Raw genomic sequence first — 13,713 nt, forward strand, 5'->3', positions numbered from 1 at the left:
ATGTCAGCAATGTGACAAGGCAGCCCCCCCCCCAAAAAAAAAGTCACGTGACCTCAGACTGCATTTAGAAAGGCATAGTGGCCCAGGACTAGAGCCATGATGGTTTGATTTTCTCTGCTCTGATTAGAATACATATGGAATAATTATTTTTTTCCTATTCTGGATGCTACATTTTAGGGAAAAACATTTATAAATGAAAGAATGTCTACAGAAAGGCAGAAAAAAAGTAAAGGAATTCCAGATCATACTTTATAAAGGCAAGAAGGAGCTATGAGTGTTTTACCTAAAAAGAGTAGAATTAGAAACATGATGGCTGCTTTTAAAGATTTGATGGATTGTCACAAAAAAGAGGAATTTAATTTGTTCAGTTTGACCCCAGAGGCCATCATGTTGTACAATGGGTGGACATTGCAAAGAAACAAATTTAGGCTTCAATATAAGAAAAATTTCCTAAAAATTAGAGTTGTCTAATTGTGGAATTCCCTGAAAGTTGTTTCATTTCACTACAGGTGTCCAAGCTAGGGCTATATTACCACTCTTCCAGGATACTCTTGACAAGATTCTTGTTTGGATATGGGATATATTAAATGGTCTGTGAGTTTCCTTCCATTCTAATATTCTGTGACTCTTTATGAGTTTGTAGATTCCTATAGGACTCATGGTCTAATTCACTCATTGTAGCATTTAATTACACATTCCCTCAGGACAAAAATTATTTTATTTATTTTATTTGTATCCCTAGCATCTAGCACAATGTCTGATATATAGTAAGTTTGTTGACTGACTTATCTATCATCTGAGCAATGTGAATTCCTTTTTTTCTTCAAAAGTCATCTAATTCATTCTACAAGTATATAGTCCAGATTATTGGAGATGATCATAAAATCTCAGAGCCTGAAGGAACTGTAGAAATCATATGGTTCAAACCTCTTTTAAGGGGTGAGTTCCATGAAGAATTTCTAGGGCAAGAAGTCTATGACCTCTGTGGCTTTTACTTTCTTTTACTACTGGAAAATTCTAGTTTATAGCTAAAGTACATTCCTTATGTGGAGATTCTCTTCTATTGGACCCTATGCAGATATGGCCACTTACTAGCTATTTATTGTTTCCACATAATAAATATTTATGGCCTCAAAGACAATGAACAAGTTCCAGAATTTTGCAACCAGTCTTTCCTTATCCCAGACAAATTATTTTCATCCTTTCCACTTATTTCAAGTTAGCCAATCCATGTCCTTCCATGCCCTGGGGATAAGAAGAGCTATAATGCGCTGAACACAGGAGCTGTTAACAAATATCCAGTTGAGTTCAATTTCCTGGGACAGAAACAGTGTAGGAGACAGAATTTGTACAAGAATTTAGTTAGAGAGCTAGGCTGAACAAAGAATGTTCTCTGGTCAAACACTATTTGACCGTGGTCAGTATAATAATACTCAGGTAGTGGTGTAAACATGGCCAGGTGACTTCTGTTAGAGACTCAACTTATTGTCTGAGTTACATACTTCTTGGTGGTCAGAAAAAAAAGAGACTATATTAATTAAACTTGCTGATGTGTCCATCCTGATGCTGGAAGTTTTCTGAATAATGATCATTTTGTGGGGTCTTTCCTGGAGCTTTTTCCTGACTGAAAATGTGAGTCTATTTATTTTTATAAATTTCTTTTTTACCTCCATGATGTATTTCTTATTGCCCTGGTGCATCCACAATTTGAAACAAAGTTCATAAGCAGAGAACAATGTCTATACATATGACCAGTGATCTATTCCTCTCAGTGACTGCTTGCAACAAGAGCAATATGATATCTCCTTTGATCAGATTTAGAAAATTCGAGGAAAGAGGTTGAGTTCACACAAAAAAACTGAAAACAAAGTTGAGACTTTTCTAAGAGAATAATAAAGCATTATGCTTTGCCCCATCAATTCATTTAACAAACTTGAAGTAAGCACCTCCTATTTGAACAGTGCTGTCCAAGGTACTGGGAAAACACAAAGATCAGTTAAGACATGGAGCCTACCATCATGAAGCTTAAAATCTAATTGGAGAATGAGACAAAAGTACAGATAATTTCAATGCACATCCTTCCATGATAAGTGCCTCAGAGAAATTCACCCAATGATCAATTATGATTCTAATGAAATAAATATATTGCCCTCTCTTTATAAACACATGATAGACACAGAGTACAGATTAAGACTTTTTTGTTTTTTGTACGTGGCCATTTCAACAAAGTGTTTTGCTTGCTTATACAGGTTTGTGATGTGGTTTGTTTTTCTTGTTTTCTTTGTGTTTCTCAATGAGGGTAGGGAGGAAAGATAGGGGAAAGATTGGAGAAATCTTCATATGAAAATAAAATTTGACTAAAAAAACAAAAATAGTACATTAAAATGGGGATAAAACAAAATTCTAGGTGATATTTGAGGAGAGAGTCAGTCTTTGATAGATAAAGAGAAGTATGAATTGGGTGAGTGAAAAACATTCCCCAGAGTACATGTACCTTGAATATGTTGTTGTGGTTGTATACGATGTTTTGTTGTATCAGGTGGATGACTCTGTGTGATGGCATTGTCATTAGCAAAAATATGGAAGTCAGGAAGAAGAGCAGTGTTAGAGTTATTTGTGAGTGGAAGAAATGATGATGAATTTATTCTAGAAACAATTGAGGTATAAATTGAATATCACAGTAGAAACAGAAATGTGGGTTTGGAGAAGAGAAAAGGTGATGACTTAACCAAGAAGAGATGATGGATTTATGAAAACACAAGGCAGAGAAAGAATGCTGTTGCAAAGAACTCAGATTTGGGTAACTGGGTAGAAGAATACAGGATGAATGGTTCTCCAATACAGGGTTTTTTAACCTGGGGCCTCAACTTGGTTTTTACACATTATGATAACTGTGTTTCAATAAATGGTTTCCTTTACAATCTTACATATTTTATAAATTTAAAAACATTATTCTGAGTAGACCACAGACTTCATCAGATTGACAAAGAGGTCTAAGCCACAACAAGGTTAAAAACTCTATCATGTCTTCAACTGGACAAAGATGGATTCTGTAATTTTGCTGGGTACTTATCATTGCTTGTTTCTGTGTAACATCATTTAAATAGTAGTTACAAATGTATTGAGTTAATTTTGTTATATTTAAGTCTTGCTCCTTGATTCCTTTCTGTTTGGGAGAGATATAGGACAGAAGGGATTTGCTCTGGAGAGTATTTCCCCAGGAAGGAGTTCCTTAGTTCTTAGAAACAACAGGAAAATAAAGCAGCAAGAACTTTTATTTCATCACATGTGATCCTTGTTTCCAGGAAGCTTATCAGGGCAGAAAGTTGCCCTATCCAGATGATAGTAACTGAAATGCACACACCACTTTAAAACTGGCAAACTATTTTATATACATTATCTCCTTAGAATCTCTTAAAAACTCTGTGAGTAGGAATTAAGGATATTATTATACTCATATTACAGATGAGGAAATAAAGGCTCAAGAAGGGCGACTTGCTCATAATTACAAAATTAATAACTATGCAAGATTGGATTTCAGCCTAAATGTTTTTGATTCTATTTAATCTTAACACTGTGACTTTGGCCCTCGGTTTATACTAAGATGGCTGTTTCTGCCCCAAATGTCACAATGCCTCACTGCTTAGATTCTAGGTTACTATGGTCCTTTTTATCACTTAGTGGCAGAAACTCCTGTCAATGCTTGGCTCTAGGAGGACAAAAGCGGGGCAGGGCTGCACACTCACCTGCGGGGTGTCCTGGTAAGGTGGCGGGGGGACATTCTGCGTGGCCATCATTGTCAGAGCTGGGGCTGGGGAGGCATGTTGCATCATGGGATTGATTCACATCGAGGACCTGCGGGTGGGAGAAATGGGCCACACCATTAACAACACCAAGCACTTGGGGAGCCCCCAGAGCCCAAGAAGCCATTTTTCAAGGTTGGCCAGCAGTGGCTGGAGGCTCTTCATGAAAGGAGCAGTAGCTCTGTGTGTGTGTAAATAGAAGTGGGGGGTGGGGGGTGGGGTAAAGGAGGATTGCTATGCAATTTTGACATGAAATAAACAATATTCAAATCATATGCAAAGCAGCTGCACATTAGTAGCAATGCTTTGTTCATCAGCATTTCTGGCCTTGTGGGTGGGTGAGGGGACAGACTGCAGCCTGACTGATGGGAGAATACAAAAATGGGGGCTTGGAGACTCTGGGCAACACCCCAGGCCTCCGGCGGCATGGATCCCTGCAATGTTCACAGCCCCCTTCTCAGTTACTCTCCAAGGGGAGGCTGGGGCATGTCCTGGAAAGACATTTTTATTTCTTTTTTTTTTTCTGTTTTTCCTAGAAACCCATGCTTTAGATTCCAGGACCCTTCAGATATTTAAGTACATCTGATTAACACCCTGGTGAAGATGGGCAAAGAAAACAGTACCGACTGCTATTCAGTGACTATCTTGAGTGGGACAGAAAAACTATAAAAATAATAACAGTCATTTATGCAGGCCCCTGCCTCTCAAATGTTCAGTATGGTAGGAAGACAGCCGAACTGAGACTCAGGTAACCTGGGTACTAGTCTCAATTCTGCCACTGATGGTATATATGACATCTGTCTTTTTGCCCCCCAAATACTATAAGGTAGGCAATACAAATATTATTATCCACATTTTACATTTATTGTATTTACATACATTAATCTCCTTTTGAAGAGACTGAGGTGAATGTCCAGCTTCCCAAGTACATGGGAAGAAAAGGGGAAGGCATACCTCATGTTGGGCAAGGGAAAATGGAAGAGACAGAGACATAGACACAAAGAGATAGAGACTGTGGTAGGCGCTCACTTTGTTTTGTGTGTATCTCTGAGTTTATCTGTATATGAGAGTGTTTATATATATTTGTACCAAATATTACTTAGCTAGTAATTTAAGTCTCCGGCTAGTAAGTTGCATCCAGGGAGCCCTTGTAAGTAAAGCCAGCCTGGCAGTGCCACCCAAGGAAATAGAATGCTGGCCACAACAGATACCCTGAAATATTTAAAACTGGAAACCACAGGGCTGGTTATACAACCTGACAGCCCATAGGGTGTGGGGGATACCAAACCTCTCAGGGCCTAAGTTTCCTCAGCTGTAAAAACAGGTAAATAAATAAAAAATAAGGGGATTCTAGTAGGTGATCTGGAAGATTGTCTAGCTTGTGATCTATAATCGATGAACTGCAGTGTAGAGCAATACTAGTCAACTTACCTATCATTCGTTGAGTCAAGAGATACCTTCCCCATTGACACAGTACTGTCTGAAATCCCCCTTCTCCCTTGCCAGATGAAAACCCTATCCTTACTCATTTTCATTTTTCCTGGACAAATTGAGATGCTTGTACTTTATCCTCTTCTCCAAATACTTACACATATTTCCCAAACTGTGAAGGGAAAATGAGGGATGAACTTGGAATGTGGATTTAGACCCTTAATGAAACAAAAGGGGTATAAGATTCCCGCAGAAGGCAATGAGGCATTTATTTATATTTATTAGTCTATGGGAAAACATACATATTTTGTACTTTTTCTGTAAGAAACTGGAAACATTAGTAACCTGAGCTTCTAAATGATTCTCTTTCCTGATACACTGCAGCATGTCACCATTCTGCTTTGGGGAATGCATACAACTCTGGTTTCAAGAATGGGAAAGAGTTAAGAAGTGGGACTTAATAGAGTTAGTACATTGAAGGATTATTGCTTGGGAAATATAACATTGGACACTAAGTATGCCTCTGGTTTTAAGCTGCTGTGAAAGACCCAATGTCAAGAAATTAAAAATTATAGGTGTGTCATGTTCTGCCCTGGTCACACCAAAACTGAAATTCTAGTTGCCATATTTGAGGATCAACACTGAGAAGCTGGAGGCCCAGGAGGGCAATTGGGAAAATAAAAGGCTTTGTGGTAAAAGGTTCATGTTTATGAGCCTTAATTGAAGGAACTGTGGTTGTTTGGCTAAGAGAAGAAAAGACTTCAGGGGAACACGATACCTATGTTCAAGCATATGAAGTGCTGTCATAGGAAAGAGAGATTAGATTTATTCAAATTAGTCCTAAGGGGAAAGAACAGAAGGAATATTCAGACAATGAGAAGAAAAAATTGAAGCTTGCTATAAAGAAAACCTACCATCGAAAACTGGAATAAGCCACCTTAGGAGGTAGTATGTTCTCTCTCCCAGTATATCTACAAGCAAAGATTGGATGACTATTTAATTGTAGGGTATGCTGTAGAGTGAATTCTTTGTCAGATATGGGTTGGACTAAGGGACCATTGACATCCCTTTCAACTTTGAAATTCTGTGAGTTGGGGATATCCTTCTGAAGATTCCATTTTCCTCATCTGTAAAAATGAAGGGATTTTGCTATATGATTTCTAAAGTTCCTATGATTCTATTGTACATGATCCCTATGTAATGTATATAGGGCATGAAGAAGTTTATATGGTCTATAATGGCCCCTCTTTCACTTCCTACACAGTATTCATGTTCTGCATCTTTGATGGTTCAAATAATACTCTAGAAATTTGGAACAAAAATGCCCAAGAGTCTACTTATTGGATGTGCAATGGAAAGGTAGGCCCACTTGATATACTGTTCATGAAGCTGTGATATGAATTGATCTTAACCATTTTGGAAGGAAATTTGGAATTATATCTAAAAGTCATTAATTAAAAAAAACACTATGTCCAGAGATCTCAATGTTAAGCAAATACTCCAGGTAGATAAAAAATGATTTTTAAAAAATCGAGGTGCATTCATAACTGCACTTTTTTTTTTAGTAGCAAAGCACTAGAAACAAAATAGATGTCCATAAACTTAGAAATGGCTAAACACAATGAAGCACATTAATGGTGTAATATTATTGTGCCATAAGAAGTTATAAATATGAAAAAATCAGAAGTACAAAAAGACTTATATGAACTGATGCAAAATGAAATAAGTAGATTTAGGAAAACAATATGCAAAATGATTACAATAATACAAATAGAAACATAAAAAGCTGAATACTATGTAATACCTCTCTCTATTCCATTTTGTAGAGGATGGGAGACTATGGTTGTGGAATATTGCATATATTATCACATTCAGTTGATGTTTTGATTAGCTACAATGGACTGCCTTTTTTTTGTCTTTCATCTATATTCTCTGTTGGAAGATACTGCTTTCTGGCACTATATTATAGGGGAGACATATATTTAGAAATTTAAGTGATATAAAACCAAAAGATATCATGACAATATATTTTTAATAATATCTGGCACTTGTATAGTCTTTTAAGTTTTGCAAAGTGCTTTAATTATATTATCTTATTTTGCTATCACAACAACCTTAAAAGTAAGATACTATTAATATCTTTATTTTACAAAAGAGAAAACTAAGGCAAAGAGTTTAAGCAACTTAATCAAGTTTATAGATAATACATATCTAAGGCCTCCAGGTTAAATATTCTATATATTGTGCCACTTTTTATAGTGTTCCCATGTGCAAAAATATTTGTAGTGGCCCTTTTTCTAACAGCAAGGAACTGGAAACTCAGTAGATGCCTATCAATTGGGGAATGGGTGAATAAGTTATGCTATATGAATGTTATGAAATATTATTGTTCTGTAAGAAATGATCAACAGGAAGATTTCAGAGAGGCCTGGAGAGACTTACATGAAGTGATGCTAAGTGAAATGAGTAGAACCAAGAGAACACTGTACACAGTAATAAGACTATGTGATGATCAGTCTTGATAGATGTGGCTCTTTTTAACAATGAGGTGATTCAGGCCACTTCCAACAGAATTGTGATGGAGAGAGCCATCTGCATCCAGAGAGTTTCATGAGGACAGAAAGTGAATCACAACATAGTATTTTCGCTCTTTTTGTTTGCTTGCTTTTTTTTCTTTTTGATCTGATTTTTCTTGTGCATCATGATGAATATAGAAATATGTGTAGAAGAACTGTACATGTTTCATATATATAATAATATATTGAATTGCTCGTTGTCTAGGGAAGGGGATGGGAGGAAGGGAGGAGAAAAAATTGGAACACAAGGTTTTGCAAGGTTGAAGGTTGAAAACTATCTTTACATATATTTTGAAAACAAAATAATATTTTAAAAAAGAGAGACAGTGGCTCTTTGTCCTTACCATAAACGCATACACCAGGCATAGTTTCAGGAAAATCAAGGATCAAGAGATAAGAAAGGAAGTTATAGAAAAATTGGTGATGTTGTTATTTTAAATACACTGCCTCGTTTCACACCTTTAAGCCCAGAAGTAAGTGTAGATTTATATGAATGACGGTAAGTAGGAGCTCTTCACAAGGACAAAGGGCAAAAGCAGAAAGAAGTGGAGTTTCCTTAACATAGAAAGGAATAAAGTTAGATATCAGAAAGAACTTCCTAAGAATGAGGTTGATTGGGAAACATGGGAATGGGTGTAGAATCTACCTTCTCTACAAATTAATCTGAAAGAATTATGCAAGAAATTATTATTGACTAAAATAAGAGAACATAAGAAAGGTGACCTTCGGCTGAATCAGCGCAAATTTTTTGTTTTTGCCATCGTGAGCCAATCTTGGGAAGAAACTCAAAAAACTAAACTGTAGTACCAGTAGATACCAGGAGAGGGAGTATGGGCCCTTGTCCCTGGGGTTAAAAATATTTACATTAACAGATTAGTTTCACCCCAGAAAAGGATAAGTAAAACTCCTTTTGCCAAATCTCAGATTTCAGGTTTGGGGTAGGAATTACCTGATCAATAATTAAGAAATAAACAGGCACACAGGTGCTGATTCTATTATTTTATGCATTTAAAATCATTATTTTGAGGAGGGTTCCTGTGTCTGCACCAGCCTGCCAAAGGGGTCCATGATATACAAAAAAGGTAAAAAGGCCTGGAAAAGAGCTTTGTGGTAGCTTAGAAAGAAGAACCATATTGCAGCGCAAAGGGAATTAGATCAGATACAAAAGTCTATTCTCTGACTCCCAACTTTTTTTTTGTTTTGTTTTAATATTTTATTGATAATTTTCCTTCTTCACATTATGATCACTTAGCAGTAACAAAATTAAGCAAAACTGACAAACCAAGTCTGACAGAGTGTACAACATCCTGACCCTTTAGTCCTTCACCTTTCTACCAAGAAGGCAGCATGACTTCCAACTGTTTTTTATTCATCCCAGATAATAAACAGATGCCTATAAAAGTGGCGAATATTCTGAAATCTATGAGTTGAGCTGTCCTGCCTGAAGATGACTAATGTTTGTGGAAATGGGTTAGATAAGTCTCAAAAAATGCTGCCACTTATAAAACCAGTCTATGTCTAGAACAGTGCCCTATAAGGAGCAGGCAGGACCTCTGTTCTTAGACCACTGTCCAAGTGTCCTGCCATAATAGTTCATTTTTGAAGGAGATGTGATTTGGTCCAGAAATTCAGGAAAGCAATTCGGAACTGTGTGCCAAAAGTCACTAAATTGTGCACACCCTATGATCCAGTAAAATTACTAAGTAAAATTGTATTCCAAAAGAGATCAAAGAAAGAGAAAAGAGATCCATACTGGAAACTAAGGTGACCCCCATCAACTAGGAGAATGGCTGAATGTAATGAAATACTACCACAGCAAATGAAATGACAAAAGAAAGGGACAGTTTCCTTGAAACCTGGGAAGATATGTTATAAACATATATGCACAGATCCAGAGGGAAGTGAGCAGAACCAAACAATGATAACAATATTATAAAGAAAAACAACTTTGAAAGACTTAAAAATATTGATAAATGTAAAGACCAAATATAGTTTCAGAAGATAGATGATGAAGGCATGCTATTAACTCCTGATGGAAAACGATGGACTTCAAATCCAGAATAAAACACATATGTTTGGATAGATTTGTTTTATTTAACTATGTATATTTATTTCATGAATTTTCCTTTCTTTACCTCCCCCCATTTGGGGTGGGGTAAAATAGGTATAAGGTATTCCAAAAAAAAAAATAAAATAAAAAGAAAAGAGGATTACTGAAGTATTAAAAAGAAGAGGCCAGAAGGAATGATAAAAAAGTAGGATAGCTTTCAAAGTTCCATATTGAATTTATTCTATATTTAAAAAGGTGGAAAAAAGGCTGTGCATAAAGAAATGCATAGTTTCGTGTACAATTATATTTTTCTGTTCTACTATGTAAATGGCAATTTATATAGTAGAACAATAGCTCCTTTTTTGATGTTTATGAAGTTCAGAAAAAAATAAATTAAAAACCATTTACTAGCCTGTCCTGAGAAGGCATCTGGCCTTATTTATAGGCTTCTCTCTGTATCCCCAAGTTATATTTGCCAAATACTAAAAGGTCAGTAGACAAATCTATAAATGGAAGACATGAGTGAAACAATTTACCATAATGAAAATTTGCTGAAAATACGGACATATTAAAGGATTGTGGATATTTTCCATCCTTTATTTCAAAATATCTATGATTTCTCCAGGAAAGGAGAAATCACTGAGAGATCAAAAACTTCCCTGCCTAAGCAGATACCCTTTGTGGGTCACCTAATGGGCAAACTTAGATGAAGATCTCTGAACTCATTCAGGCTGATATATAGTCCACCTACAGCCTGCAATCAATGTCTTTTGCCAGAGTCTGTGCTTTTCTAATAAAGGCCTTCACCAACCCAGTACCTCCTCTGCTTCATGATGGGGCCATATCAGAGTCTAAAGCTAAAGGAGAAAGGTACAATTCATTTACAAGGAAATTCAAAAGCCTGCTAAAGGTCATACAGGTAAAGGAAGATTTTGAACCTGGATCTTTACACTCCAAAACTAGTACCTTTTCTACTGTACCATGGGATTTATTGTTAGCTGTATTAAAATGAAAGGTGATTTTTAAATACAGAACATACCAATGAGTTAGAAGAAATGATAAACTCTCTATAATTTCTACAAAGAAAAAAATACATTTTTCCTTGATGGCACATTAGACATCCTGATGATCAAGAAGTCAGAGTAGAAGAATAGGGTTCTCCTTTTGGTAGTAGAGACCTATTTCTATCTTCCTCCCCACTCCATCTCTCTCTTCCCTCCCCCACTACTCCTTCTCTATAGCCCTGGTCAGCCTGGTCCACAGCACGGAGCTAGACATACACGCACACATGCACCGACAAACAGGTCCAGAAAAATAACAAGCTTGTTAGGAGGAGAGCTCATTAGGACTTGTTGACATGAAACCCATTAGGCCAATTAACATTCCATTAACAGCTTAGGGCACCAAGGGGTTAATGCTGTCCAGCAGTAATTGGGCCAGGGGTGTTGGGGTTGGGGGCTTTGGGCTCAAGGATGAGAAGCAGAGCCTAATTGGGAGCTCTCCAGCCAGCTGGCCATCTCAGCCTTCAATTCTTTTTTTATTCTGCAATCTCTAGTTCGACTTAAGGCAAGCAGTACTTTGTGTTTGCAGGGAGGAAATGGAGTAGGGAACACAACTGCTCACCTAAGTTTAAGGAAACTGTTGCCAGGAAGGCCTGAAGGAGGAAAGTGGAGGCACAGCACATACTTTCTCTGATCTAAGAAAGCCTTGTTTTTCTACCAATTTTTGTCTCTTATTTCCCTAGACTGACAGCAGCTTCCTAGGGTCCAGGATCTCTGATCAAGACTGGGTAACTCCTTGGAAAAACTGTCCAGCCATAGAGCCTCATCCACCCACTCCTTGTCACAATACTTCCCACAGACTAGGGAAGGGGATCAAACCTCTTTTCCCTCTATTAGGCTGAGAGTTGGTACCCAGGGCTTGGGATTTACCAACCTTAAGAACCTTTCCCAACTCCATAATGCAAGCCCTGAAAGAAGCCATTGAATCCCATTTTTGAAGGACTCTCATATTTTGTCGGGCTCCCTGGACACTTCATGCCCCTCACAGTCAGGGTCACCAAGAGGAGCAGTTAGAAGGAATCCTCATGGGATTTGATTATGTGAACAGGATATAGCAATGAGTGGCACAGAATGAGTAAAAGAGTAAGAGACACAAAAACAGTCTAGTCACAGCCTACATTTTTATATGCTTTACAGTTGCAAAACCCCTTCGCCATCATCTCACTGATATCCTTATGAAAAGGATGCTGATGCAGGACACTGATTATCCTTAACGTACAGGGAATGAAAATGGGACTCAGAAAACTTAAGGGGACTTGCTCAAGCTACAAGGCTAGGAGGAGTTGGAGCTGGGTCTGGAACCCAGATCTGACTTGTAATTGGAGGAAGAGAAGGAGAAGAAAAGCTAAAAGGGAAGGGAGAGTAGAGACAGAGACAGAGAGATAGATGAGGCATGGGGATAGGCTTGAGGAGGGAAGGCAAAACAGATTCAAGAAAAGCGGGACAAGGATAAATCACGCTAAAAAACAGAGAACAAAACTGAATTGACAAGTTTTCACTGGCCAATGAAATATTTCTCCCATTTCTCCTGCCTTTGAACTAGATCGGGGAAATAATAACAACAATAATAATAACATTCCCCTCTGAGTCTTAGTTTTCTTACTTATAAAATGAGAGGAAGAGAATAGATTATATCTAAGCTCCATCCCAGTCCTAAGATTCAATGACTAGAGCCCAGCACATTTTAAAAGAGAGATTCGGGAAGTCTCCCTCTTAAATCCCTAAGCTCTAACGGGCTCTTCTCCTCTGGGGAGGCGGGAGGCGGGGAAGGAAGGGCTGGGAGGGAGAGCCAGGTTACTCCTTCAGAGCAGCTCGCGCCCCTCCCCAAACTCCCCAGCTAGGGGCCCCCCCACACAGGGGCCAGCTCCGAAGTCTAGACAGGCTGGTGGGGGGTTGGAATAACACAGAAACTCCGCCGGAGAGAGCGGCCGCCCTCCCCCCGGCATCGGTAACCCGGCTGGCTGCAACTTTTCCCTCTGGAGCAGCTGTCTCAACCTTGGTGCAATCCCATTTATTTTCCATCAGTGGAGAACGCCAGGCCAAATTGGTACTTTGTCTCCCGACGGCTGCCTTCCAGCCCGACGCCAGCAGGTGGCACCGCAGAGCCCCGCTTTAATTGCATTATATAATAGAACCTGTTTACTAAATCTTGTAATCAGTCGCCTCAGGATTTACAGCTTCTGATGTGTATGGAGAATTGGACTTCGAGTCAAATATAAAAACAAATAAAAATGAGAGGCAGCTGTTGCTGATAGTGTGATATTCATTTTTTGGAAACAAATTCACCCCAGTGCTATAAATTATGCCTAGAAAAAAGTGTTGTTGGTGGGAAGGAGTTGGCTAGGTCTCCACTGCTGGCAACTTAGAGCGATGAATCTTGAAATAACGGTGTCAACCTGTCACTGATTTCATGTGACTCTGTGGATTTATCTAAAGAAAGGCAGGCGCGTGCACAGAGCTCTGCTACAGAACCAGCAATGCTAAAAATCAAGTAGATGCTGAGTGCAACTTGGAATGGTCCCTGAGACTCCACAAATGGGGGCCCAGGGGCTGGACCGAAGGAAAGAAAACTTTATTTAGCCTCTATTATATGCCCTGTACAGTGCAAGGAAAGTTTCTTTTTTAAACAACTATGATCTCACTTGGTACAACACCAATGAGGTTTGTATTTTTATTATCCTCATTCTATAGTGGATAAACTGAGGCAGAGGTTAAGTGACTTTCACACAAAAAGTGTGCCATCGGTAGAAATGGACATTGAGAAATCCTTTAGGATTGGGTGAATTTTAGAC

At 38.2% G+C, this 13,713-nt stretch overlaps 1 protein-coding gene and 1 long non-coding RNA gene across 3 annotated transcripts in view; one reads left to right on the forward strand and one right to left on the reverse strand.

The window, feature by feature from the left end:
• The window catches only part of PKNOX2 (PBX/knotted 1 homeobox 2), a 355,675-nt gene that overhangs the window by 106,167 nt on the left and 235,795 nt on the right, over positions 1–13,713 (reverse strand). Inside the window, exon 5 of one of the 2 annotated variants that reach the window (XM_031960946.1) lies at positions 3,747–3,855. The exons of the other annotated variant lie outside the window; for it this stretch is intronic. Within the exon in view, the coding sequence (XP_031816806.1) occupies positions 3,747–3,833 (87 nt within the window). The 5' untranslated portion in view covers positions 3,834–3,855. The remainder of the gene's footprint in view (positions 1–3,746; positions 3,856–13,713) is intronic. 2 annotated transcript variants of the gene reach the window in all.
• Positions 3,693–6,108, forward strand: LOC116422494. The gene is made up of 2 exons (XR_004233175.1): positions 3,693–3,761; positions 4,340–6,108. It is a non-coding gene; the product is annotated as an uncharacterized LOC116422494 (long non-coding RNA).

This window comes from Sarcophilus harrisii, chromosome 3 (assembly GCF_902635505.1).
Source record: "Sarcophilus harrisii chromosome 3, mSarHar1.11, whole genome shotgun sequence".
NCBI lineage: Eukaryota > Metazoa > Chordata > Mammalia > Dasyuromorphia > Dasyuridae > Sarcophilus > Sarcophilus harrisii.